General features: G+C 43.6%; 1 protein-coding gene across 1 annotated transcript in view; it reads right to left on the bottom strand.

The window, feature by feature from the left end:
- Nucleotides 1-19036, bottom strand: part of TSPAN15 (tetraspanin 15) — a 56535-nt gene extending 37499 nt beyond the window's left edge. The window contains exons 1-2 of the mRNA XM_033942730.1: nucleotides 18786-19036; nucleotides 8623-8808 (exon numbers count right to left, since the gene is read on the bottom strand). Of these exons, the coding sequence (XP_033798621.1) occupies nucleotides 8623-8808; nucleotides 18786-18878 (279 nt within the window). The 5' untranslated portion in view covers nucleotides 18879-19036. The remainder of the gene's footprint in view (nucleotides 1-8622; nucleotides 8809-18785) is intronic.
- Nucleotides 19037-26512: the final 7476 nt, after the last annotated feature.

Below are 26512 nucleotides of genomic sequence, written 5' to 3'. Positions count from 1 at the left end.
CTCCCTAATTAAAACACTCTTTATAGAAATAGACTGAAAGAAGATGAGTTCAGGAAAACTCTTCTTTGACTGACCAATCACCTGGGAGGTTATCTGGACATGATTTTTTGAAACAAATTTTTGAGATGAGTGCTTTGCAATGTGTATAAAACTATTTTAGGACATCAGTGCTAAAAAGTTAAGGTGCTTTTGCCCATTAATGGACCTATGAGGAGTTTGCTGATTGTTCAGTCCGCCTATTTGCTTCGCTACCCCTCCATATAGCAGTTATATACCATCCCCCTAATAAGTCTCTCCCTTCCTTTCTTACTCACCGACTCCTTGCTTTCCTTCTTTCTTGAGCCTTCATCTCTTTCCCTCATTGTTGGTGACTTTAACATCCACACTAATGATCCCTCAGACTCATGATTTTAGGCTCAACATCCTCATTCAAACTTCAGCCATGCTCCACTATCCTTATGCATCAGAATGGCCACTACCTTGATTGTGTCTTCTTCTCCAACTGCTCCATCACAAACTTCTCCACCACAGTTCTTCCCCTCTCTGACCATCATCTGATAACTTTCACAATTCATTACCCCCCCCCCCCACAGACCCAGCCAATCTCTGCCAATACATTCAGGAATCTTCAGACTATTGACTCAACCTTGCATACTCTCAACCGCTGTCTTATCCTCCTGTCAAACACTATGCTACACAAATCCGTAAATGAAGCTTTCCCCGCCTATAATACCATTCTCTCCTCTGTTCTAGATACCCTTGCTTCCCCCGCTCTACAAATTATGTACAGTGTGCCAAACCCCAGCCATGACTGACCTTTAAAATCCGCTACTTATGTTCCTATGCCAGGTCTGCTAAATGTCTTTGGCTCAAATCCCACACTCATGTTGACTTCATACATTTCAAATTCCTTCTGACTTCCTTCCAGTCTGCTCTTTCACTTGCCAAACAAGATTATTATAACTATTTGACTCACCTCTCTTGGTTCCAACCCTCGTCATCTCTTTGTCATACTGAACTCTCTATTCAAAGTACCCTCACCTACAACCCCTCCATCACTCTTCCCTCAGACAAGGTTCATAGGATTAACCTTGAGTTCTCAACCAAACCACCTCCAGCTCTCCCTCTCCCAACCCCTTCCAGCCCCCACCGACTTTCCTTCCTTTCCTGAAATCACTGGAGGAAACTACACATTTTCTTTCCTCCTCCAAACTCACTACCTGCTACTCTGATCTGATTCCCACCTGAGTCAGTATGTCAAACTCTGTAAAACTGTTTGCCATGCTTTTTTGCCAAACCATGCTCGCCATGCTATGTCTCACCATGTCATGTTTTTACCATGTTGTTTTATCAAGCTTTGTTAGCTATGTTTTGCCATCTTGTCTAAGTTTATCAGGCTGTCATCATACAGTATATGAAAATGCAGCACTGTGGTTGGAGCTGCAGCTGAGGTTGTGCATGGAGTCGCATGCTGTTCGTTGTGACCCTGGGCAAGTCACCTGCTCCCCCATTGCCCCAGATATATTAGACAGACTGTGAGCCCACCGGGACAGACACCGTTCTGAGCTCCCCTGGGAGAACGGTATAGAAAATTGAATAAATAAATAAATAAAAGCCCACCTTTTCGAGGCTCCTCATAACTCCTAACCCCCCACCCGCTTGTATATTACCCATGCCTGAGAAACTCCCTAACCCCCTACTTGTCCTGTTTGTCTGTTTGATTAGATTGTAAGCTCTACTGATCAGGGACTGTCTCTTTGAATGTTTTAATGGACAGTGCTGCGTATGTCTAGCAGCGCTATAGAAACGATTAGTACTATTAGTAGTAGTAATAGTTAAAGAAGATGGTTTCTGAACTCACCTTCTGACAGTTCATTTCTATAAAGAGTATTTTTATATAGAGTATTTTGATATATTGTGAATTGATTTTCTGCCTATTTGAATATTTCTAGATATAAAGGGCTCCTTTTATGAAGGTGCACTATCGGTTTTATCGCACGCACCGGATTAGCGCGCAAATCTCCCACCTGCTCAAAAGGAGGCAGTAGTGGCTAGTGCACGCGGCAATTTAGCGCGCACTATTCCGCGTGGTAAGCCCCTAGCGCACCTTCATAAAAGGAGCCCAAAATGGCCACAAACATCCATGCGGAGGAAAAGCCTGATTGTTAGGGCAGTCAGCTCAGAATCACAAACACTGGAGCTCTTTGTAATATTTTTTTTTATTGTAAGCCCTCTAGGGACGGAAAAATATCTACTGTGACTTCCTTAACTCCCTCCAGTGGAGAACTGCTCAATTGGAGCACCTTTCTGTAACCTGGATTCGCCAAGTACCAGGTGTATATATGGACACCCATCTTTATGGACATAGACCTCCCTACCCCTTCTGCAATCGAAGTTGATATTCATCTTTTGGCCCCTCCCTAGTCTCATCCAAAACATGCCAAGACCATACCCCCTTATTATATGGACATACTGTAGCTCTAGATGTCCATATCCTGTCTTTATAAAATTGAGATTTGGACATCCATGCAATATTGACATCTAATGTTGTCTTTCCAGCATTTATAACTTGACTTTTTGGAGCCAAGTCTCTTCTAATTATTACAAATGATTAGGCCTGGTGTGATCTAAATATACCAGTACTCCCAGCAGCTTTATGCTTATGGTTTCAGAGATGATGCAGCATGATTTTGTGGGTGACTTATGGGTCAGGATGTAGACAAACTTCATTATAACTTCAATTTTGTTATGTCGCACTTAAAAGCAAAGTGCTTTTTGGCAGGAATCAAAACCTTGTTTTACTGCCTCTAATCATCTACTAATCTCAGCTGAGCCCTCTATGTCACTTCTGTCCTCAGAAACCAAGGCATCATGAAACAGCCTTTGCAAAGGAACACATTCAACAAAAGAATGGTGGTATACAAGTGAGTCTGAATATATAAGTCCCCGAAGGGAGTCAAGGAGCACCTGCATTTTTCAGGTGATTTGTAATGTCATTCCCAAAAGTTGTTTATATATACTTAAGTATATAGCCTTAGGATATGTGAAATTTGCAGTAAAAGTCATCCAGTACAACAGAAAACCAACAAAATTTGTATGTTGGGGAGAGAGATCCAAAATGGCCAAAAGCTAGGAGGTCTAAGTTTCATTCTCCCTGGCTCCCTTTGGAATTACTTGTCTGCAAGAACATTACCTGGTTTTAAAATGCCGAAGAGGAGAGGACGAAGCACTGGTATAGCCTCACAGTGCTCCAGGACGGCCGTCTTCGGCAACATTGAAGAGCTGGTGAGGAGAATGCAGGAAACGCCGACACCATCGGGGAGTTCCCTGCAGGAGACGCGCAGTGGTGGCGAATCTGTGCCGTTCTCCATAGGGCTGGAAACATCGTTAAGCCCTGATGTGAGAGCACCTCCCCCACCCCTCAGTCCACCAGTTCACCGCGAGCGGAGGTACGCCCGGATGTTGGAGTTTACCTCCACCCGGAGGCTAAGGAGATCGAAGGGGGAACTGTGTTGCCGGGGTCCTTGTTGCTACAGGGAAGCCCGAATGTTGAGACTGAGGAGGAAGCGAAGGGAGAAGCAGGAGCCCAACAAGACGTTCGAAGAGCTGGATTGCCAGTGGGTGAGCTAAGTAAATTTAATTTACACCCATTTCATATAGAGAAGTCCCGGGAGGTAACATTAGACTCCCTGTGGGATCTTGTGGCTAATTTGGCAAAGTCCATAAACCCACAATTACAACAACTTGAAAATAAATTCAATCATCATGAGACTGAGATTAAAAACTTGAAGATTGGAATTGAGGACTCTAAGACCTCAATACAAAATGTTTACCAAGAATTAAAGGTTTCTAAACAAATTACTGAGACATTAATTAAAGATAATTCTAACTTAAGAAGGAAGATGGAGGCAATGGAAAATTTTTCCCGGAATAACAACCTTAGACTGATTAACTTTCCCAGGGTGCCTATGATAGCCCCTAGAGAAATGATAAAACGCTATTTGATGGAAATATTGGTGCTTACTGAAGAAACATTACCTCCATTCACACAGGTTTATTACCTTCCAAATAAGACACAGGATCAACAACAACAGAATTTGGGACATGACTCAATGAATATATTTAATATTTTGGAAACATCTGATAAAGAACTAGCGGTTCCAGCAACTTTACTTTTAACAGTAGCTCTCACACCAGATAAAAACTGGTTGCTGAGACTTTTCTTTAAAAATAAACAAAAATAATTCTTAGGTTGTATAATACAGATGTTTCCAGATTTGGCTAAGGAGACTCAGCGAAGGAGACGTGAATTCTTACTAAAGAAACCTGGTGTTATAGCTCTAGGGGCTACATTTTACTTGCGACATCCATGTAAATGTGTAATTAATTATCGTTCACATAAATTTGTTTTCTTTGAGCCATCTCAACTGACAACCTTTCTCTCAACTTCGTGTTTGGAGAAAGATGGAACATGAGTGCTAAGTTTAAGAAAGGGTGTACTGACCTTAGTCAACTAGTATATTTTTGTAATTTAAATTTTCTTTATATTTTCGCCTATCATCCAACTTGGATTTTATTTGAGGATTTGAGTTGAAATTTAAGCTTCTATTTGATGTTTGATGTTTTATAATGTTTTCTTGCTGAATTTATTTTCTTGCTGAATTTCCTTTCTGTACAAGTTATACTTGATTATATTGAAAATTGAATAAATATATCTAAACAAAAAAAAAATTTGTATGTTGGATAGAATTCTTGAAATTAAAAGCTGGCATTTATACAGAAAACAACGTTCCAACCACAGAAGAAACCTCAAAGTTTTGAGGATGTTTTTAAACTTTGAGGTTTCTTCTGTGGTTGGAATGCATCAGTAATGACGCTGGCATGCATATTAATGAGATCCATGCTTTCCATCATGTTTTAAGTGTTTTTAAGCTCATTTTTTCCCATTTTAAGTTGTTTTTCCCCCCCCCCCACATATTTAGTAGTTATGGGTTTTTAAACATCTCAGAATCAATTTTAATGTGTTTGTATTTTTATTCTACCACAGGTCTTTTACATATATTTTCTTGCCTGAGCAATGCGCCATGAGTCATGGAGTTTTAGAGGTTTCTGCCTTATTTTGAGTGGTTTTGAATGTTTTACTTGCCGTTTTTAAACCAATTATTATTCATGATGACAGGCATTCCTTATATAAGTTTGGTTGTGGGCACATTTTTGATTATCAGTTGTAACAAACCCACGATTATGTAAGTATCCTTTTTAAACTTCTTGATGGTAGTTTTTTCATGGATTCCATTTACATTGTTTTGAACTTTCTGATGCCGCTGTTTGTACCATGTTGTATTTAGGTACTTTACCTTGTGTTTGAACAACCTTTTTTAGATGTTCTTTTACCGTTAAGTTCATTGCACTCCTCCCGATTGAGCATTTTATTAGTAGAAGCTGTTGTGTGTCACCAGTTGGGTAAGCCATCCTTTTAATGTTTTTTAAATCATTATTTATTGTACTCTTTTATTCATATGTATATTTATTGGTTTGGATTTTATTAAAGCTTTGTTTATTGTTTCAGTTGCATGCCCCCGACGCAACCTTATTGGCGAAATGTGGCCATGTCGGGCACTAACTTCCGAGAGCTTTAAAAACTACTTTTCTTCATATGGTCTGCTTCTTGTTTTCTGTTCCAAGCTTCTCACACATACATGTACCCCTATTTCAAAACACAGAAAAACTGCCTTGTCCACCCATCGTGCCCCCTGTATCAGATTTTAATTTTCCCATAAGTAGGAGGCACTGTCACTCAGAAGGATGAAATGCATGGTTGCCTAAATGCAATCCTATATTTTTAAACTAGTTCAACATATGACTTTAGTAACAGTGATAAGCTGCATCTGATACAATATAGCTGTCAAGTCAAGATTTGAATCTGAAGTCTGGTTCATGTTTGAATTGCTGAAATTATGATGCATCTCAGGTTCCAGTCTTTGGCATGGTATCAAATGGGAAAACATCATTCCTTTCAAAAATGTAGAAAGCTATATCTGACTCTTACAATGCAGGAAGTAGGTATTTTGCCTTAGCTAGATCGGCAGGTTATAAACATGACTGAGAGCCCCAAATCCAGAGGAGTTTAGTTTGTGTATACAATGTTAATAAAGTGCATTTTGAGGCAAAGTATTTTAGGAAACTATTAGGGGTATAATCAAAAAACTAAAACGTCCAAAAAGACTGCCCAAGACAACAGTTGAACATCCTAATCACCAGGACATCCAAGTGCCGATAATGAAAACCATTTTCTTGGACATCTAGAGAGACTTTTCACCCACCGTACATCAAGAGTTCAAGGGGGCTTGTTAGGCATGTTATTGGCGCACTTTGGGCAGGCTAGATTTGGGATTTTGCAAGGATAATCAAACTTTTGCAAAACGTCCTTGACAGAACTTAGATGTTTTGGACTAGATCTCTTTTGGAAGCATTTAAGTGCCAAAAAGGTACCCAAATAGACCAGATAATCACTGGAGGGATTAGGTAATGAATCCCCCACACTCCTCCAGTGGTAACTAATCCCCTCTCACTCCCCAAAAATCTGAATGAAAGAGTACATACCTGTCTCTAGAACAGCAGTACCTAGTATGGGAAATTCTAGTACAGCATCACACAGCTGTCTTACAATAAGTAGCCAGATGGATGGGCTAGTGAATCATAGATAGGAGAACCCAGACCCATAAGGCACCCTAACCACAACATCTATGGTGCTAAATATGAGCCCATCAAAACCCTACTACACTGCCATATAGGTGCCATCTTCAGCCATAAGGGCTATTGGGATGGTAGACAGATGGTTACAGTAGGTTTTGGGGGAGATTTGGAGGGCTCACTTCATGCACTTCTTCGAGGGAGTAAACAGGGAGATAGACAAGGGTGACTTGGTAGACATTATATATCTGGATTTTCAGAAGGCATTCGACAAGGTCCTGCATGAATGACTACTTTGAACAATTGCAAGCCATGGAATCGAGGGTGAAATACTCACGTGGATTAAAAACTGGCTGACGGATAGGAAACAGAGAGTGGGGGTAAATGGACAATACTCAAGACTGGAAAAGCGTCACCAGTGCAGTGCCGCAGGGTTCGGTGCTTGGACCCGTGCTTTACAACATATTTATAAATGATTTGGAAATTGGTACGATGAGTGAGGTGATTAAATTTGTGGATGATACTAAGTTATTCAGAGTAGTGAAGATGCAGGAGGACTGCAACGTGACATAAACACACTTGAGAAATGGGCCGTGACATGGCAAATGAGGTTCAATGTGGATAAGTGTAAGGTGATGCATGTCGGTAACAAAAATCTTATACACGAATACAGGATGTCCAGGGCGTTACTTGGAGAGACCCCCCAGGAAAGAGACTTGGGAGTGCTGGTTGACAGATCGATGAAGCCATCTGCGCAATGTGCGGCGGCGGCAAAAAGGGCAAACAGGCTGCTAGGAATGATTAAGAAGGGGATCACGAACAGATCAGAGAAGGTTATCAGGCCACTGTACTGGGCCATGATACGCCCTCACCTGGAATACTGCATCCAGCACTGGTCACCATACATGAAGGACACAGTACTACTAGAAAGGGTCCAGAGAAGAGCGACTAAAATGGTTAAGGGGCAGGAGGAGTTGCCGTACAGCGAGAGATTAGAGAAACTGGGCCTCTTCTCCCTTGAAAAGAGGAGACTGAGAGGGGACATGATTGAAACATTCAAGATACTGAAGAGAATAGACTTAGTAGATAAAGACAGGTTGTTCAGGTAGGGAGAACGAGAAGGCACTCTCTGAAGTTAAAAAGGGATAGATTCCGTACAAACGTAAGGAAGTTCTTCTTCACCCAGAGAGTGGTAGAAAACTGGAATGCCCTTCCGGAGGCTGTTATAGGGGAAAGCATCCTCCAGGGATTCAAGACAAAGTTAGACAAGTTCCTGCTGAACCGGAATGTATGCAGTTAGGTCTTTGACTTATGGGCCGCCACGGGAGCGGACTGCTGGGCATGATGGACCACTGGTCTGACCCAGCAGCGGCAAGTCTTATGTTCTCACCATAAATTATAAGGGCTTATGGTGAGATGTATATCTGGTAGCCTTTATGTGAAGTTCACAGCAGTGTCCTCTAATGGCCCCATTGCTCTGTTGGCATATCTATGTGGCCAGTCCATTAGAATGGTGTCCTCTCCCACGTCTAAATGGTGCTGATTTGGATGTTTCTAACTTGGACAGTTTTGTGGTCGAAAATGGTGAATAAAGTTAGACATCCTGGTGGTCTAGATGTTCTGGTGGCCAAGACGTCCATGTAGGTAATTTTCGGGGAAAAAAAATTATTTGGACATCCCATTCAATCCGGTGCATGCGCTAAAAACGCTAGTGCACCTTCGTAAAAGGAGCCCTTAATTTCTTAGACTGGGAACTGGCAATCATTATAATGTGGACTAGACCATTGATGACTAATTTCTTTATACTTATTTTAGTGTGTATTTATATGCTGAAGTCCTGTTGATATTCATGAATATTTGTTATTTAATTGTAACGAATAATGATAAATAAAATAAAATAAAATAAAAATAAAAACAAAGCATGCTTACCACTTTAAGAAGTGTTAAATTGTCTCTGAGGGAAGCCAATACTCCAATAAAGGATACAACAAACATTACAATGCCCAGCAATATTAAAATAATTGCTGGGGCTAGGAATGCACCTTGGAGAGTCCTATACTTCTGCCGTTCAACTTCTGCATAGATGCCAACAGCAAGCACAAGTGATCCTATCAACTGCAAGAAGAGCAAAAAGTCAGGTCACACAGAGCCTCATTTTACATGCAAGATAGAGGTCAGAAGTGAGACATCCAGGCATGCACATGTATTTACTATCAAATGCAGTGGGTCCAGCCATTATACAAATATACATGTTAAAAAATGAACAGCACAGACCTAGTAGCTTCCATGGAGAGATGTCAGTATTTCCACACAGAAATGTCAATTTCACAACGTCCATTTTTTAAGTGCCAGCACGTCCATGTATAGCTGATACACATACTTCATGTGTATCCCACTTTAAACAGAATGTAAAAACCAGAATTCATGCATTCAGGTTGGGATATATACAGCTCTGCTGCTATTTCAGAAAAGGATCTAGCAACATTTAACAGAAGCAGCCACTTTGCAAAGCTATACACAGAAAACCTGCACAGAGAAAACACAGTAATTTGCATATGTAAATGAATAGGATAGAGTAGAGGAGAGGCTACTGCATGGGTCATTACTGTGTGCCAGCCAGCTGTCACAATTGTGGATGGTGATGCTGCCCTTACCACCACCTCAAGAAGAGGTGGTAGCACAGCTGCTGTCAGTTGAGGTTGAGGCAGAACCTCCCCCAACATTCAAGCCTCCCACACCTCCGATACATTTCTTTCCCCATATCCGATACCCCCAGCATTGGACGTCTGAGCCCCTACCCGATACTGGCTTGATCAGAACCCTCACTTTCCAATAAATCCATCCACATCTGGTCCCTTCCTCCAGCTCAAACCTTGGCTCCCAAAATACAAACTCTGCCCCCAGGCCTAAATCCCTCTCTCCCAGAGTCAAACTTTTCCCTCACACCCAAGCCCCCACCCAGGAGCTATCCGGAGCTCCTTTGATCCTGGGCAAGAGCGGTACCTATATACTCCCATCTGGCCCTTGACTCATATTCAAATGGCTGCCATGACCCCCTAGTGGTTGTTTCCTGATACTGGCACTAGGGGGACATCCTTCCATATAATAGGCTTATGCACTATAAAGGCAATTCTATAAATAGGCACCAACACATACATGTCCCTTTCATGCATAAATGTACAGAATGCTAGCACTTTTACTGGTAAGTGTATATTTACACATGTAAGTGCTAGCAGGACACATAAGTGCTAGTTTGTAAAGTACATGTAAGTGGCATTAACATGTAAATGCCAGGGGCATACACATGGGTGGAAAATGAGCAGGGCTTCCACTTAAATGCATAACTTGCAGAATATTGTAAGTTATGCATGTCTCTGCTGCATTTACATGACTGCAGTTAAGCCATCTCTATGGCTGCTTTAACTGCAGGCATGTAAATGTAAGGTGTACTGGACACCAGGTTACACCAGTATTCCATAATGGCATCTAGGGGCCTAAATGCTGTTATAAAATAGGCTTTCATCATGCATCCTCAGGGTATTTACATGGATAAGAACATAAGAATTGCTATACCAGGGCAGGCCAATCCAGGTCATAAGTATCTGGCAAGATTCCAAAGGGTAAAACAGATTCTATGCTGCTCATCCCAGTAACAAACAATGGATTTCCACAAGCGATATCAATAATGGCATTTGGACTTTTGTTTTATGAAATAATCCAAACCTTTTTTAAACCCTGCTAAGTTAAATGATTTCACCATATTCTCTGATTTCCAGCGTTTAATTACAGCTTCATCATGTGCTCCCTAGTCCTAATATGTTTGGAAAAAGTAAACAAGCAATTCAGATCTACCCTTTCAACTCCACACAGTATTTTATTAAGCTCTATCATATCTCCCCTCGGCCATCTCTTCTCCAAGTTGAAGAGCTCTAGGCACTTTAGCCTTTCTTCATAGGGAATTTTGTAATTTTCATCGCCCTTCTCTGTACCTTTTCTAATTCTACTATACTGTATCTTGTTTGAGATACGGCAACTAGAATTGTGCACAGTATTCAAAAGTTTTGTCGAAATACTTCTTAATGGTACAAAGCTTCCAAAGCACAGAGATATATTTCGTAAACAATAAATCCGTATGTTGTTCCAATGTGAGATGTTTATCCAGAGTCACACCCAATATTTTTATGGATTGTTCTATATTATAGTCCAACCCATTCACGTGTATTGTTGTTTCTTTAATCTTATCGTTGCTAAAAATTTAGTTTTTTCCGCATTTAATTTCAATTTATAAGCAGTCATCCAAAGTTCAATCTGACTTAAAATAATCGCTAAAAAATTTATGAACTCCGGTGGCAGACAAGTTAACGAGATGACTATAGTAATGTCATCCGCATAAATGTAGAACTTGAGCTTTAAACTTTGCAACAAATTTCCCAAGGAAGCAAGATAAATATTAAACAAAGCGAGGAACAGAGGTGAACCCTACAGGACCCCACAGGAGTTTTCCCAATGATAAGACAAGGTATCTTCTTTAAACACTTGGTACGATCTTTTACCCAGGAAGCCACGAAACCAGTTCAAGACACTACCTGCGACTCCAATGGATTCCAAACAATCCAACAAAATAGTATGATCTACCAGATCAAAAGCGCTGCTCAGATCTAGCTGCAGAATTAATGCACTTGAACCTTGACTGAATAATGAATGCAAATAATCAAACAGAGAGGCCATGATTGTTTCGTACTAAATCCTGACCGAAAACCAGATTGATTCTCATGCAAAATGCTAAACTTATCCAAGTATGTAACTAATTCAGTGTTTACCAAACCTTACTGTATCTTAGTAGCCAGAGGAATACTGGCAATAGGTCTAAAATTAGATGCAATGCTGGATGATTCTTTAATGTTTTTTGAAATGGGTGTAATCACAATTCCTCGGGAAACTTCCCTGTGGATAATAAGAAATTAATTTACATCAACAATTTGGCCTTAAAGTTGACCGGGGCAACTTTCATAACATTTGGAGGACAGCTGTCAAGTCTACAGTATGAGTTAACATACTTATTGTAGAACTTACGAAAGGTTTGCCAGTCAATAGATATAAAATTATTCCAACTTAGATCTAGTCTGGGTGCATCTACCCCTTGGAGGATGGAAAAACACCAATGATGATTAATAGGATCAACTAACGTAAGCCTCAGTTTTTTAATTTTGGTATTAAAAAAAAATCAGCCAAACTATCAGCAGATAAAATAGATTCTTTGGCAGCAACAGTACATGCCTCTAAATCATAAAGATCATTGACTAATTTAAAAAGGCTACTATTGGATGATATATTGCCAATTTTTTGGGCGTAAAAATTTTTTCGTTTCTCCTTTGTCAGTTTTTTGTAATTTTTCAGTTTTTGCCTTCAAGCTTCTCTATGTTCTGGCGTTCAAGATTTTAACCATTGTCTCTCCAATTTCCTTAGTTCCCTTTTTAACATTAAAAGATCTGAATCAAACCACCCATCTAAATTTCTAAATCTTTTTCTTTTCAGTTTAACAATTTAATATAATTGTCCCTTATGTTATTTTCATATATAATTGATGTATGATGGATATTGTTTTATTTCGTTATGATTGTGTTATCATAAAAAACTGAAATTTAAAAAAAAAAAGTGGAGAAAAAGATCTCAGTGAAAAACTATGGCCTCCATTTATAAAACTGCGATAGCAGTTTCTAGCGCAGGGAGCCACGCTGAATGGCTTGCGCTGCTCCCGACGCTCAATGAGTTCCTATGAGCATTGGGAGCAGCGCGGGCCATTCAGCATGGCTCCACACACTAGAAACTGCTATCGTAGTTTCGTAAAACGCCAAAACTGTTGTCTTAAAGAACAAGCTAACCCTTTATACAGCATTGAAACCTCTGAGGTCCTCTCAAGCAGCATCTGTATCTTCATCAAAAGAAATTGTATGATGTGATACTCGCCAGCGAGCCTTCTCAGGAGTAGCCCCCAAACTCTAGAATTTACTCCCTTAGGGGCAGGGCAGGATTAATTCGTCGAGGGCCCCTAGGCACACAAGTACACTGGGCCCCCCCCCCTTATTTACTTCTTTATTTCCACTTTATTTGTTTTATTTAAAAAAAATTCAAAACAAACAACAAAGATTACCATACCAGAGCCAGTGTACAGTTTTTCTTCTATGCAATCTCAAAACATCTCTGAACAAATCCCCCCTTCCTTCCTAGATGAGGAGATCTTCAGCTGGCAGGGCTTTGGGAAGCCCACCAATTTATATTTTGCATATGGGTAGGAGGCATGGGGCAAGGCTAATGTGACCATTTATTTTTTTCATCAAAATGGGACATCTATTAATATTCAGTCCCGCCCCCAATCCCACCCTAGCACCACCCCCAGCCCCGCTCTAGCCCCGTCCCCAAATTCTTCTATTCATTTTCATGTACACACAATATCTTTCATGTACACACATAAAATATTTTAAAAACCCACAAAGCATACTATACACAGAGAAAATGTTAATTATCATTTACGAGTTTCAGGGTTTTTCCAAAGATGTCAAGGCAGATTACTTTAAAATATGCAATGTCACCTCAGTAACTATAGAAAAATAGACAAATATAGTGCAAAATATAGACAGCAGATATAAATTCTCAAAGCAGACACATTTTGATCACTAAATTGATAATAAAATCATTTTTCCTACCTTTGTTTGGTGATTCATGAGTCTCTGGTTGCACTTCCTTCTGACTGTGCATCCAATCTTTCCTTCTTTCTTTTGCATCCAACATTTCTTTCACAATCCAGCCCCATCCCCTTTGGGTCCAGGTCTCTCTCTCTTTTCCCTCTGTTACCTTCCCCAGATCCAGTGTCAGTTCTCCTTTCTACCTTTCATCAGTGACGCGGCAGAGGGACTCACCGGCAGGAAAAAGCCGCTAAGCAGCCTGTTTAGCGTGCTGCGGCTGCCAACGCAGCTGGAGGGAGGTTTGTTGCTCGTCATCTCGCTGGGAGGGTCAGCATGATTTGCATAGGAGGGAGAAATAGGAGGGTTGATGCAGGAGGGGGGGCCATTACTATTGACAAGGTTAATTGTCCTCCTTCAGTGGGCCCCCCTCACAGTTTCAGGCCCTAGGCACGTGCCTACTGGGCCTATTGATTAATCCGGCCCTGCTTAGGGGCTATGCCTAATTCCAGACTACCTCTACTTCAGGAAGCAGTGAAAGCCTGGCTCTTCACCCAATACATAGGGTGATTGACTATACACTCATTCTGCACCAGGAAATAATTATAGCAAATTCTTTAGGTCTTTTTTTTTTTTTTTTAAACACTTAAAATTAAATTGCTGGTTAATATTAGTTGGTAATGTTTTCCAAAGTTTTACTGCTTGATATGCCCATGTGGAGTTAAAAGTTCCATTGTATCTTATGTTCTGAATAACTGGATACCAAAAACTGTTATTATTTCTTAGGTTCAAAGAGGGGTTATTAGAAAAATTAAAGAGTAGGGGCATATACAGTACTCGGGAGTTTCTCCAAAATGTATTTTAAATAATATACAATAGAATTTATAAAGTATTCTCCTTTCCATAGGTAGCCAGTGTAATTCTCATAGGTAAGGTGAAATCTTATCACTTTTCTTCAATCTGAAGATTAATCTAATAGCTGTATTCTGTAGAGTTTGGAGGGGTTTTGTATTATTAATTTTGGGCAATCTAACAACTGATTAATTTGAAGATTAATTGAAGATTAATTGAAGATTAATTTGAAGATTGGATATTTGACATCTATTTGATACCTAATCACTTGTATCCTCTTCTCCTCCTGTATTTTCCTGCCCTCCATTGTCCTCCCTACCCTCTTCTAACCCCTTCCTCTGTAATGTCGCCAAGAGCTTGTATAGGTATGTGTGATGCACAAATGGAAAAAAATAAAATAAATAAATAAGTAATTTGTAAAATTGAAAGATTTCATAAGTGAGACATCTAGGAATGGATGTGTAACAGTGGGAGAAGTATGCAGTATAGAGCAGTTTGTGTATTTCATCAGACTGTTCCAAAAAGTTATTGGTTTCTGTGCAATGATAGCTGGCACTTTCCTTAGTGGACGCTTTGCAAATAGTACATTATTTGTGTTGTGGTTTTTCTTTCAGTTACCAGCAGCCAAGGTAATTACAGTTGCACTTTTGACCTCATGTTTTTCCTGGTTCTTCCTCATGCACCTGCTGGAACAGGGAGCTTCAAAGGAGATATTTAGAGCAGGGGTGTCCAACCTTTTGGCTTCCCTGGGCCACATTGGCCGAAAAAAAATGTTTCTGGGGCCGCACAAACATGCAAACACTGCAGCAAGACAGAGGAAGGAGCCGGCAAGACGGTAAACACCCGGGGGCAGCAGAGGAAAACACTGCATCGCCCTCGACCGGGCCCGCACAAAATACTTCACGGGCCCCTGGTTTAGAGCTTTGCAGGCTTTATGGTACCAGTAAGTGTCAGAGGCTCATGTCAAGGCTTCTGGCAATTTCTGGAATTAGACCCAATTTGAAGCCAAGGTGGTTCTTAAATTTTCTGAAGGGGTGTGCTAAGGGCAGTAGTTACACACCCAAAGAGGATTTAAGTTCTGCTTTTTGGCGTCAAAAGTTGTCTTTGGAATCTCTCCTGCCACTAACCACACTGGCTGAGGGAGAGTCCCTTTGTTGCTTATGCCTGAAGCGGTGACGGGTCAAAAGCACGCGCCGACAATCCAGCGCAGACAACTGAGCGCAGGGCTTGATCGCGCCAAAGAAAACCCATATTTTAAAGGGTTCTGATGGGGGTGTGTGTGGGGGGGAACCCCCCCACTCTACTTAATAGGGATCGCACTGCCTCACGCTGCCATGTTGGGGGTGTGTGGGGGGTGTAACCCCCCACATTATACTGAAAACTTAACTTTTTCCCTAAAAAACAGGGAAAAAGTTAAGTTTCCAGTATAATGAAGGGGGTTACAACCCCCAAACCCCTCACAACGCCAGCGCGATCTCTATTAAGTAAAGTGGGGGGTTCCCCACCAACACCCCCCGTCGGACCCCTTTAAAATATGGTTTTTCTTCAGCGCGATTAAGTCCTGTGCTCAGTTGTCGGCGTGCGCTTTTGACTATGAACCGCCTGAAGCTGACACCCGAGAGAGTTATAGATTCAGCCTGTCTATACCACCCAGGCTAGAGGCACTTGCTACAGAATCAAGGGTTTAGAGCAGTGGTTCTTAACCCTGTCCTAGGGGACCCCCCAGCCAGTCGGGTTTTCAAGATATCCCTAATGAATATGCACGAGAGAGATTTGCATATCTGTCACTTCCATTATATGCAAATCTCTCTCATGCATATTCATTAAGGATATCTTGAAAACCTGACTGGCTGGGGGTCCCATAGGACAGGGTTGAGAACTACTGGTTTAGAGGCCGGAGCAAGTCTAAGGCCTGAAATCCGGTGCTGGCTTGCTTTACTGAGAAAGTGTAGGGATCCTTCTCATCCCGTGGAGTCTGATTTGGAAAGAGTTTAAGGGGAGCCTCAGGTTATGCAGCACTCTTATGGGAACCTACATCGCTGGCAGAAGGGAAAAATGTATAAGAACTGGGCGCAAAGATACTGGTACCAGGCTACTAATGCAAAGGGAAAAGGGGTAAAACGTGGACCTTACAGACTTCGCGGATCTAAACCACAAGTCCTTAAAAATCTGAGGTCCGCGACACTTTTAGTCTCAGCATAGGTTAGGATCCATCAGGGCTAAATTGTCATAGAGATCTGGCAGAGCCAGAGACTACAAGTCGCACGGACCTCAGGTTTTTAAGGATGTGCAGTTCAGATCCTTGAGGTCCACGAGGTCAGATGCACTGCAGCCCTTTGCACACATTTTTTAACCCCCTCCCCAACCCAGCTATTTGCCATCCGGTGTCATATCGCGGGGGCTCTCGGAATCAGCGTGGAGGGAGAGACGTTCGAGCTAATTCGCAAAAGCCATGGTGCGCCTCCTCCCTCCTTAGCCATTAGGGAATATAGAGCCTGAGCTGAGCGTGCAGGGAAAGCGGTGGAATAAGCTAAAAGGTGGACTTGTCAATGCACGGACCTCAGATTTTTACGGATATGCAGTTTTAAATCAGCGAGGTCCTTAAGGTCCATGTTTTATCCCTCCCCATGCAAAGGTATTACGTTTTGAGGAGTACAATCTATATGAACTGTGCTTTTCATCATCTGAATACCATCAACCTACCCTGTGTACAGGAGTTAAGTTTTATTTTTTCTAACACCTTTTGGGAGGAGAGGAGAAAGTAAAGGATATCCTGTGCAAATAAACTGAAACTTCCTCAATTAAGCTGCATCTTTCATCAACTGAAAGAGTAAAATTTGTTTGTTTGCTTCAAGTTTGAAGTTCAACGTCTGGTGTGGTCTACGTTATTGTGAGTGTAGTGGACAGTCTGAAGCTAGCTTGCACAGCCCTTCAGCTCTAAAGTTGGTCCTGGCCCTGACAAGTAAAATACCCTACGTGCCCCTTTTGCCATCACCCGGGTACCTGCCTAGTACCCTATAAGAAGGGGGCTTACAGATATTAAAAAAATACATATGATGATGATACTGTATAGTGCAAGTAAGTGCAGTGAGAATCTTGCAGATTCATGTCCCGTGAAAATATTTATTTATTTATTCGATTTTTTAGCCCGTCCTCCCAAAAGAGCCCAGAACGGGTTACAATGAATATATTGGTGCATTAAAATTATAAGTAAGATAGGTACTTAGAAATTCCCTTACTGTCCTGAAGGCTCACAATCTAACTAAAGTACCAGGAAAAATGACAATTAGAAGAGTAATAAAGAAAGAAAATAGAGATAGAGGAGAAAAATAAGAAAATAAACATTCTAATAAGATAACAATAATCTAAAGGAATTTGAAAGGTTAAAAAGAGGGGAGATAGGAATAGATGCAGAGGGAGAACCGTTGAAGCAATAGAATTCTGGGGAAATTTAAATGAAATCTGAATGATAAAATAAAACAAAATAAGCGGTAAAACAATATATTCCCAGAACTAGAAGATGGATAGTTCACAAATTCCTGATTGATCCTCGTCTCCTAGATTTGGGGGTTTGTAACCATTGATGGTGATTTAGTGCCACTGATCAATAGCTGAGAACAAGACAGATGTATAGAGAGCCCTTTTCCCTCAGGCAGTAACTAGGAAATTCATCCTATCCACCTTAGTACACAATATCACTTACCTGTTTTTGCCCCTCTTGTCTCCTCTTTTAACATATATTTTTTCTCATACTTTATGTTTTACACTTTTCACTCATTTCTAAAAAGGTGTGAGCCAGTTAGGAAGCCGTGTCATAAAAATCTCCTTACGTTTTGTCTTTAAGACTAATAGTAAAACCTTTTGCTACATTCATTTACCCATGGCCCAGCCTATAATTGCAGATCCGATAAGGATCTGTCCACATCTAATTTATTTAAGTCAATAATGGAGGGTGCGCCTGAGAACTCAGTGTAAGAAACTTCACTACGCCAATATCCCTCACTAATTACTAGGCAAGGAACCTTTAAAAAAAAAAACAACAACAACAAACTGCTGCTGCTGCTTGGTATTATTTTAAAGTTTTTTGTTGATAGCATTGCTTTAATAGGAAACATGGAAGAAAAATTGCATTTGACTTGCTCTACAGCAGAGCAGACTTTTGCCTCTTGCTACAATTATGGAGAAGCTCAGAAATGAATTAGATAAAATACAGGTCACGGGAAAAAAAAAAAACCCCAAAACTTGTTTAACTAACTTGATAGCATTCCTGGGCTAGCTCTGGTGTGGGGGGTGGGGTTAAGTACACGAGAAGATCGGAGCAAACGATGAAGCTGCGAAATAAGGGGGGGGACATGAGTTCCTTCCAGCCATAAGAAAACAACAACAACAACAAACACCCCCCCCCCCAAGAGGGTTATTTAATGCGTTGGTCAGGGGCAGGAGGTTTCATGGGGGGAAACCACTCCGTTCAAACCCTATTGGAAATAAACTCTAGGATTCCGTCTGACAGGACATCTAGAGCCGTTTCCCTTTTCGCTCTTAGCTTCCTGTCGTACTCACCCAGAAGGCAGTGGAGTAAGCGACGAGCGTGAACTTCAAGCACAAATAGGACAACCGGGCGCAGTAGCGGACTTGCCCGTCGTCCGGAGCCATCGCGGCGGCGGCGGCTGCACTTCCTGCTTTCTGACTCCCGCACCTGGGGTTTCCTAGTCCTGCGCTGGAAGAACGAAAGGAGGCGGTGGCTGCGAAGCCTGGCCCAGCTTTAGCTCTCTCGCTCGCTCTCGCTCTAGCCACCTGTTCTTGCCTCTAAGCAACCCGCCTTCTTTCCTTGCTGCTGGGCCACCGTGGGAAGGGGTAAATCGCGGACCCGCCGGACCTCGCGGATCTAAACCCCCACGTCCTTAAAAATCTGAAGTACTCTGTGCCAGTGTTTTTCAACCTTTTTTGGGCAAAGGCACACTTGTTTAATGAAAAAAATCACGAGGCACACCACCATTAGAAAATGTTAAAAAATTTAACTCTGTGCCTATATTGACTATATATAAAGTAATTCTCTTGAATAGGAATCAAATAAACACAGAGAAAGTATTTTATAATGCTGCCACCGCCAACAACACCGTTGGCGGCGGTGGCACTCAAGTGGCTAAAGAGCCGCAGTTTGCCGGCCTAGGGACAACACTGGAGGGTGGCCAGCTGTGCACCCCCTTGGGATGTAAACCCGGGGTGGGGCAGACCGCACCCCCCCCACACTAGTATGCCACTATCTGTACCTCACTCCCTCCCTATGACCAAAAATTCTCCTTTCTTCTATTCCCCGTGTACACAACCATCTCTTTCCCTCCCTTCCTCTCTCCAAAGTCCATGCCTTCTGTGTCCAAACACTCATTCCCTCCCCCACCTCAGCATCTCTTTCCCTCCCTTCCTCTCTCCCAAGTTCATGCCTTCTGTGTCCAAACACTCATTCCCTCCCCCACCTCAGCATCTCTTTCCCTCCCTTCCTCTCTCCCAAGTCCATTTCTTCTGTGTCCAAACACTCATTCCCTCCCCCACCTCAGCATCTCTTTCCCTACCTTCCTCTCTCCCAAGTCCATTTCTTCTGTGTCCAAAAACGCATTCCCTCCCCCACCTCAGCATCTCTTTCCCTCCCTTCCTCTCTCCCAAGTCCATTTCTTCTGTGTCCAAAAACGCATTCCCTCCCCCACCTCAGTATCTCTTTCCCTCCCTTCCTCTCTCCCAGGTTCATGCCTTGTGTCCAAAACGCACTCCCTCCCCCCTTTTGTGTTCCGTGTTTGCCTCCCAGCCCATCTTTGCAACTTTCTCAGCAAAACGAAGCTCAAGCCGCGAGGCTTGTCTTCTGCTTCCTGCCTGCACTGCCGCGCACAAATAGCCGAACGGAAGTATTCTCCGACGTCAGCGCTGACGTCGGAGGGCAGGCTTTGCTTAAGCCCTCCCTCCGACGTCAGTGCTGACATCGGGGAACGCTTGCGATCGGCTATATGTTAGCTGCAGGGCAGGAAGGAACAGAAGGCGAGCCTCGCGGCTCGAGATGTATTGAACTCCGCGGGTCCCCCGTCCAGCTCTCTCCTGTCCACGTGGGGCGGACCGCCCCTCTCCCTAGACTGGTGGTACTGCCCTAATGGCGGCACACCAGGCAACATCTCGCGGCACACTAGTGTGCCGCGGAACAGCGGTTGAAAAACACTGCTCTGTGCCACTTGTAGTTAGTTTCTGGCTCTGACAGACCTCGATGACAATTTAGGGGAAGGGGTAAAACACGGACCTCACGGATCTAAACCCGCATGTCCTTAAAAATCTGAAGTACTCTGTGCCACTTGTAGTTAGTTTCTGGCTCTGACAGACCTCGATGACAATTTAGGGGAAGGGGTAAAACACGGACTTGACGGACCTCACGGATCTAAACCCGCACGTCCTTAAAAATCTGAAGTACTCTGTGCCACTTGTAGTTAGTTTCTGGCTCTGACAGACCTCGATGACAATTTAGGGGAAGGGGTAAAACACGGACCTGACGGACCTCACGGATCTAAACCCGCACGTCCTTAAAAATCTGAAGTACTCTGTGCCACTTGTAGTTAGTTTCTGGCTCTGACAGACCTCGATGACAATTTAGGGGAAGGGGTAAAACACGGACCTGACGGACCTCACGGATCTAAACCCGCACGTCCTTAAAAATCTGAAGTACTCTGTGCCACTTGTAGTTAGTTTCTGGCTCTGACAGACCTCGATGACAATTTAGGGGAAGGGGTAAAACACGGACCTCACGGATCTAAACCCGCACGTCCTTAAAAATCTGAAGTACTCTGTGCCACTTGTAGTTAGTTTCTGGTTCTGACAGACCTCGATGACAATTTAGGGGAAGGGGTAAAACACGGACCTCACAGATCTAAACCCGCACGTCCTTAAAAATCTGAAGTACTCTGTGCCACTTGTAGTTAGTTTCTGGCTCTGACAGACCTCGATGACAATTTAGGGGAAGGGGTAAAACATGGACCTGACGGACCTCACGGATCTAAACCCGCACGTCCTTAAAAATCTGAAGTACTCTGTGCCACTTGTAGTTAGTTTCTGGCTCTGACAGACCTCGATGACAATTTAGGGGAAGGGGTAAAACACGGACCTCACGGATCTAAACCCGCACGTCCTTAAAAATCTGAAGTACTCTGTGCCACTTGTAGTTAGTTTCTGGCTCTGACAGACCTCGATGACAATTTAGGGGAAGGGGTAAAACACGGACCTGACGGACCTCACGGATCTAAACCCGCACGTCCTTAAAAATCTGAAGTACTCTGTGCCACTTGTAGTTAGTTTCTGGCTCTGACAGACCTCGATGACAATTTAGGGGAAGGGGTAAAACATGGACTTCACGGATCTAAACCCGCACGTCCTTAAAAATCTGAAGTACTCTGTGCCACTTGTAGTTAGTTTCTGGCTCTGACAGACCTCGATGACAATTTAGGGGAAGGGGTAAAACACGGACCTCACGGATCTAAACCCGCACGTCCTTAAAAATCTGAAGTACTCTGTGCCACTTGTAGTTAGTTTCTGGCTCTGACAGACCTCGATGACAATTTAGGGGAAGGGGTAAAACACGGACCTCACGGATCTAAACCCGCACGTCCTTAAAAATCTGAAGTACTCTGTGCCACTTGTAGTTAGTTTCTGGCTCTGACAGACCTCGATGACAATTTAGGGGAAGGGGTAAAACATGGACCTGACGGACCTCACGGATCTAAACCCGCACGTCCTTAAAAATCTGAAGTACTCTGTGCCACTTGTAGTTAGTTTCTGGCTCTGACAGACCTCGATGACAATTTAGGGGAAGGGGTAAAACACGGACCTCACGGATCTAAACCCGCACGTCCTTAAAAATCTGAAGTACTCTGTGCCACTTGTAGTTAGTTTCTGGCTCTGACAGACCTCGATGACAATTTAGGGGAAGGGGTAAAACATGGACCTGACGGACCTCACGGATCTAAACCCGCACGTCCTTAAAAATCTGAAGTACTCTGTGCCACTTGTAGTTAGTTTCTGGCTCTGACAGACCTCGATGACAATTTAGGGGAAGGGGTAAAACACGGACCTGACGGACCTCACGGATCTAAACCCGCACGTCCTTAAAAATCTGAAGTACTCTGTGCCACTTGTAGTTAGTTTCTGGCTCTGACAGACCTCGATGACAATTTAGGGGAAGGGGTAAAACACGGACCTCACGGATCTAAACCCGCACGTCCTTAAAAATCTGAAGTACTCTGTGCCACTTGTAGTTAGTTTCTGGCTCTGACAGACCTCGATGACAATTTAGGGGAAGGGGTAAAACACGGACCTCACGGATCTAAACCCGCACGTCCTTAAAAATCTGAAGTACTCTGTGCCACTTGTAGTTAGTTTCTGGCTCTGACAGACCTCGATGACAATTTAGGGGAAGGGGTAAAACATGGACCTGACGGACCTCACGGATCTAAACCCGCACGTCCTTAAAAATCTGAAGTACTCTGTGCCACTTGTAGTTAGTTTCTGGCTCTGACAGACCTCGATGACAATTTAGGGGAAGGGGTAAAACACGGACCTGACGGACCTCACGGATCTAAACCCGCACGTCCTTAAAAATCTGAAGTACTCTGTGCCACTTGTAGTTAGTTTCTGGCTCTGACAGACCTCGATGACAATTTAGGGGAAGGGGTAAAACACGGACCTCACGGATCTAAACCCGCACGTCCTTAAAAATCTGAAGTACTCTGTGCCACTTGTAGTTAGTTTCTGGCTCTGACAGACCTCGATGACAATTTAGGGGAAGGGGTAAAACACGGACCTCACGGATCTAAACCCGCACGTCCTTAAAAATCTGAAGTACTCTGTGCCACTTGTAGTTAGTTTCTGGCTCTGACAGACCTCGATGACAATTTAGGGGAAGGGGTAAAACACGGACCTGACGGACCTCACGGATCTAAACCCGCACGTCCTTAAAAATCTGAAGTACTCTGTGCCACTTGTAGTTAGTTTCTGGCTCTGACAGACCTCGATGACAATTTAGGGGAAGGGGTAAAACACGGACCTGACGGACCTCACGGATCTAAACCCGCACGTCCTTAAAAATCTGAAGTACTCTGTGCCACTTGTAGTTAGTTTCTGGCTCTGACAGACCTCGATGACAATTTAGGGGAAGGGGTAAAACACGGACCTGACGGACCTCACGGATCTAAACCCGCACGTCCTTAAAAATCTGAAGTACTCTGTGCCACTTGTAGTTAGTTTCTGGCTCTGACAGACCTCGATGACAATTTAGGGGAAGGGGTAAAACACGGACCTCACAGATCTAAACCCGCACGTCCTTAAAAATCTGAAGTACTCTGTGCCACTTGTAGTTAGTTTCTGGCTCTGACAGACCTCGATGACAATTTAGGGGAAGGGGTAAAACACGGACCTCACGGATCTAAACCCGCACGTCCTTAAAAATCTGAAGTACTCTGTGCCACTTATAGTTAGTTTCTGGCTCTGACAGACCTCGATGACAATTTAGGGGAAGGGGTAAAACACGGACCTCACGGATCTAAACCCGCACGTCCTTAAAAATCTGAAGTACTCTGTGCCACTTGTAGTTAGTTTCTGGCTCTGACAGACCTCGATGACAATTTAGGGGAAGGGGTAAAACATGGACCTCACGGATCTAAACCCGCACGTCCTTAAAAATCTGAGGTCCGTGCCACTTGTAGTTAGTTTCTGGCTCTGACAGACCTCGATGACAATTCAGCTCTGACGGATCCGTCTCAGCATAGGGATGGAAAAGTATTAGGATCCATCGGCGCTAAAATGTCACCGAGGTCTGTCAAGAGCCAGAGACTAAAACCATTCCCCTTAATGAAGTTTTGCAGAAAATCTCTCCTGAAAAAGATACCAGTGGTGGGGATCCGGCCCAACCGTCCGGGCTCTATAAACATTCAATTATTGCCAGCAAAGTAGTCTCTGGCTCTGACAGACCTCGAAGAGATTTTTAGCGCTGACGGAACCTAACACTTTTCCCTCCCTATGCTGAGACGGATCCGTCAGCACTCAAATCTCAATCAAGGTCTGTCAGCGACAGAAACTACAAGCGGCAGGGACACGGACCTCAGATTTTTAAGGCCGTACGGGTTTAGATCCGTCAGGTCTGTGAGGTCCGCATTTTACCCCTTCCCACAATTGAGCTCTGACAGATCCGTCTCAGCATAGGGAGGGAAAAGTATTAGGATCAGTCGGCGCTAAAATGTCACTGAGGTCTGTCAGAGCCAGAGACTAAAACCATTCCCCTTAATGAAGTTTTGCAGAAATCTCTCCTGCCAAAGATACCAGTGGCGGGGACCCTGCCCAACCGTCTGGCCTCTATAAACATTCAATTATTGCCAGCAAAGTAGCCGCGCCACTTTTAGTCTCTGGCTCTGATAGACCTCGGCGACATTTTAGCACTGACGGATCCTAATACTTTTCCCTCCCTAATTTGAGACGGATCCGTCAGCGCTAAATTGTCATCGAGGTCTGTCAGAGCCAGAAACTAACTACAAGTGGCACGGACCTCAGATTTTTAAGGACGTGCGGGTTTAGATCCGCGAGGTCCGTCAGGTCCGTGAGGTCCGCGTTTTACCCCCTCTTCCTGCCGGGGCGATCCCTTTTCTCCTGTCCGAGGAGGAACGCAGTCCCCCCCCCCTTCCTTCGGAGATCAGAGCTTCCGCTGCCAACCCCCGCCTGGAGGGGGGAATCCCCTAAACCCTGCCTGCTTGCGCTGACCTTGGCTCTTGGGTTGGTGACATCGTTCTATCAGCCTTGAGATTTTTCTACATCTGGGAGCCATTTCATTCACTTTGCTTTCTTGTCGCACATTTGTGGATTGAACGTAAATAGCTGCTTTGGCTGAAAGTTTAAAAGGATCTGTCAAAAATCTTCTGCCAGTAGTTTGAGCAGTGCAAGAGGACTAATGACCTTGTTCATTTGATTGGACTTTTTCACAGAGTGGATATAATTTTTGCATGTTTTTTTTCACGTTTTTATATTTTTTTGGACACTTGGGGGTGCTGAGGCTGTAGCTTTACAAACAAGAAGGAAGAACCAACAGGGTCTGCAGTAGTGCTGCCCGAATCAGGAAAAAAAATTTTTGATTCCATTCAGCCTATTGAATTGGTTTTTCAATTCAATTCGATTTTCCTGCCCAATTGGCTGGGGTTTTTTTTTTCTAACATCCTTTTCACCCCCTTTGCCTTCTCCTAACCACAAACAAACAAAAAAGACTTTTCCTCTCTCTGTTAAATCCTAGCTCACCTTTGCGATCTAACACCAGCTCTGGCAGGATACACATTTCAAATCTAACATATTGTAATCACAAAACAGAAAATAAAATTAGTTTTTCTACCTTTTGTTGTCTGGTTATTTTTCAAATCTTGTTGGTCCAAGGCTCTGGTTGTCTTCTGATAACTTGCTTGCCAGGGTCTCCTTCTTTCTTCTTTCTCTGTGCTAACCATCCATCTGCCATCTCTGTCCTCTTCTTCCATTTCCCTTCCCTCCCCAGGAAGTCTGGCATCTTTCCTTTTTTTCATCTCCCTCCACTGATCCACCTTTTCTTAACTACCCTTTCATCCAGCATCTCTCCCTCCTTCCCCACCACCCCAGGTCCACCATCTCTTCCTTTCTTTTCCTGACTACCCTCCTATCCAGTATCTCTATCTCCCCCTCCACACCATCCCTTGTGTCCAACTTCACTCCCTTTCTGTTCCTTTCCTCCCTAAATCCCATTGTCCATCATCTCTCTCCCTCTCCTCTATTTTCAGACCCATTATTTCTTTCCCCCCAAAGTCCGGCATATGCACATCTCTTTGTATCCCTCCTTCCCTCCCTCCGTGTACTTCTACACCAGGGCCTCCCTCCCCTGAAGGTCTGTCCCCCCCTGAAGGCCTGCACCCCACCCCTAAAGGCCTGTGCCACCATCCCTGAAGGCCTGTTTCCCCCTTGAAGTCTTGCCCCCCCTTTGAAGGCCTGTCCCCTCCCCTTGAAGGCCTGTCCCCTCCCCTTGAAGGCCTGTCCCCTCTCCTTGAAGGCCTGTCCCCCCCACCTTGAAGGCCTGCATCCCCCCGAAGGCCTGACTGCCTGTCCCTCCCTTGAAGGCCTGTCCCCACTGAAGGCCACCTCCCCCTTGAAAGCCTGCATCCTACCCATGAAGGCCTGCCTGCCTATCCCCCCTGAAGGCCTGTCCCACCCCCCACCCCGAAGGACTGCTCACCCCTCCAAAAGGCCTGCGTGTTACCCCT

This window comes from Geotrypetes seraphini, chromosome 4 (genome assembly GCF_902459505.1).
Source record: "Geotrypetes seraphini chromosome 4, aGeoSer1.1, whole genome shotgun sequence".
Lineage (NCBI taxonomy): Eukaryota > Metazoa > Chordata > Amphibia > Gymnophiona > Dermophiidae > Geotrypetes > Geotrypetes seraphini.
The sequence above is the reverse complement of the archived record's forward strand: the minus strand, read 5'-3'. Positions and strand labels throughout refer to the sequence as shown.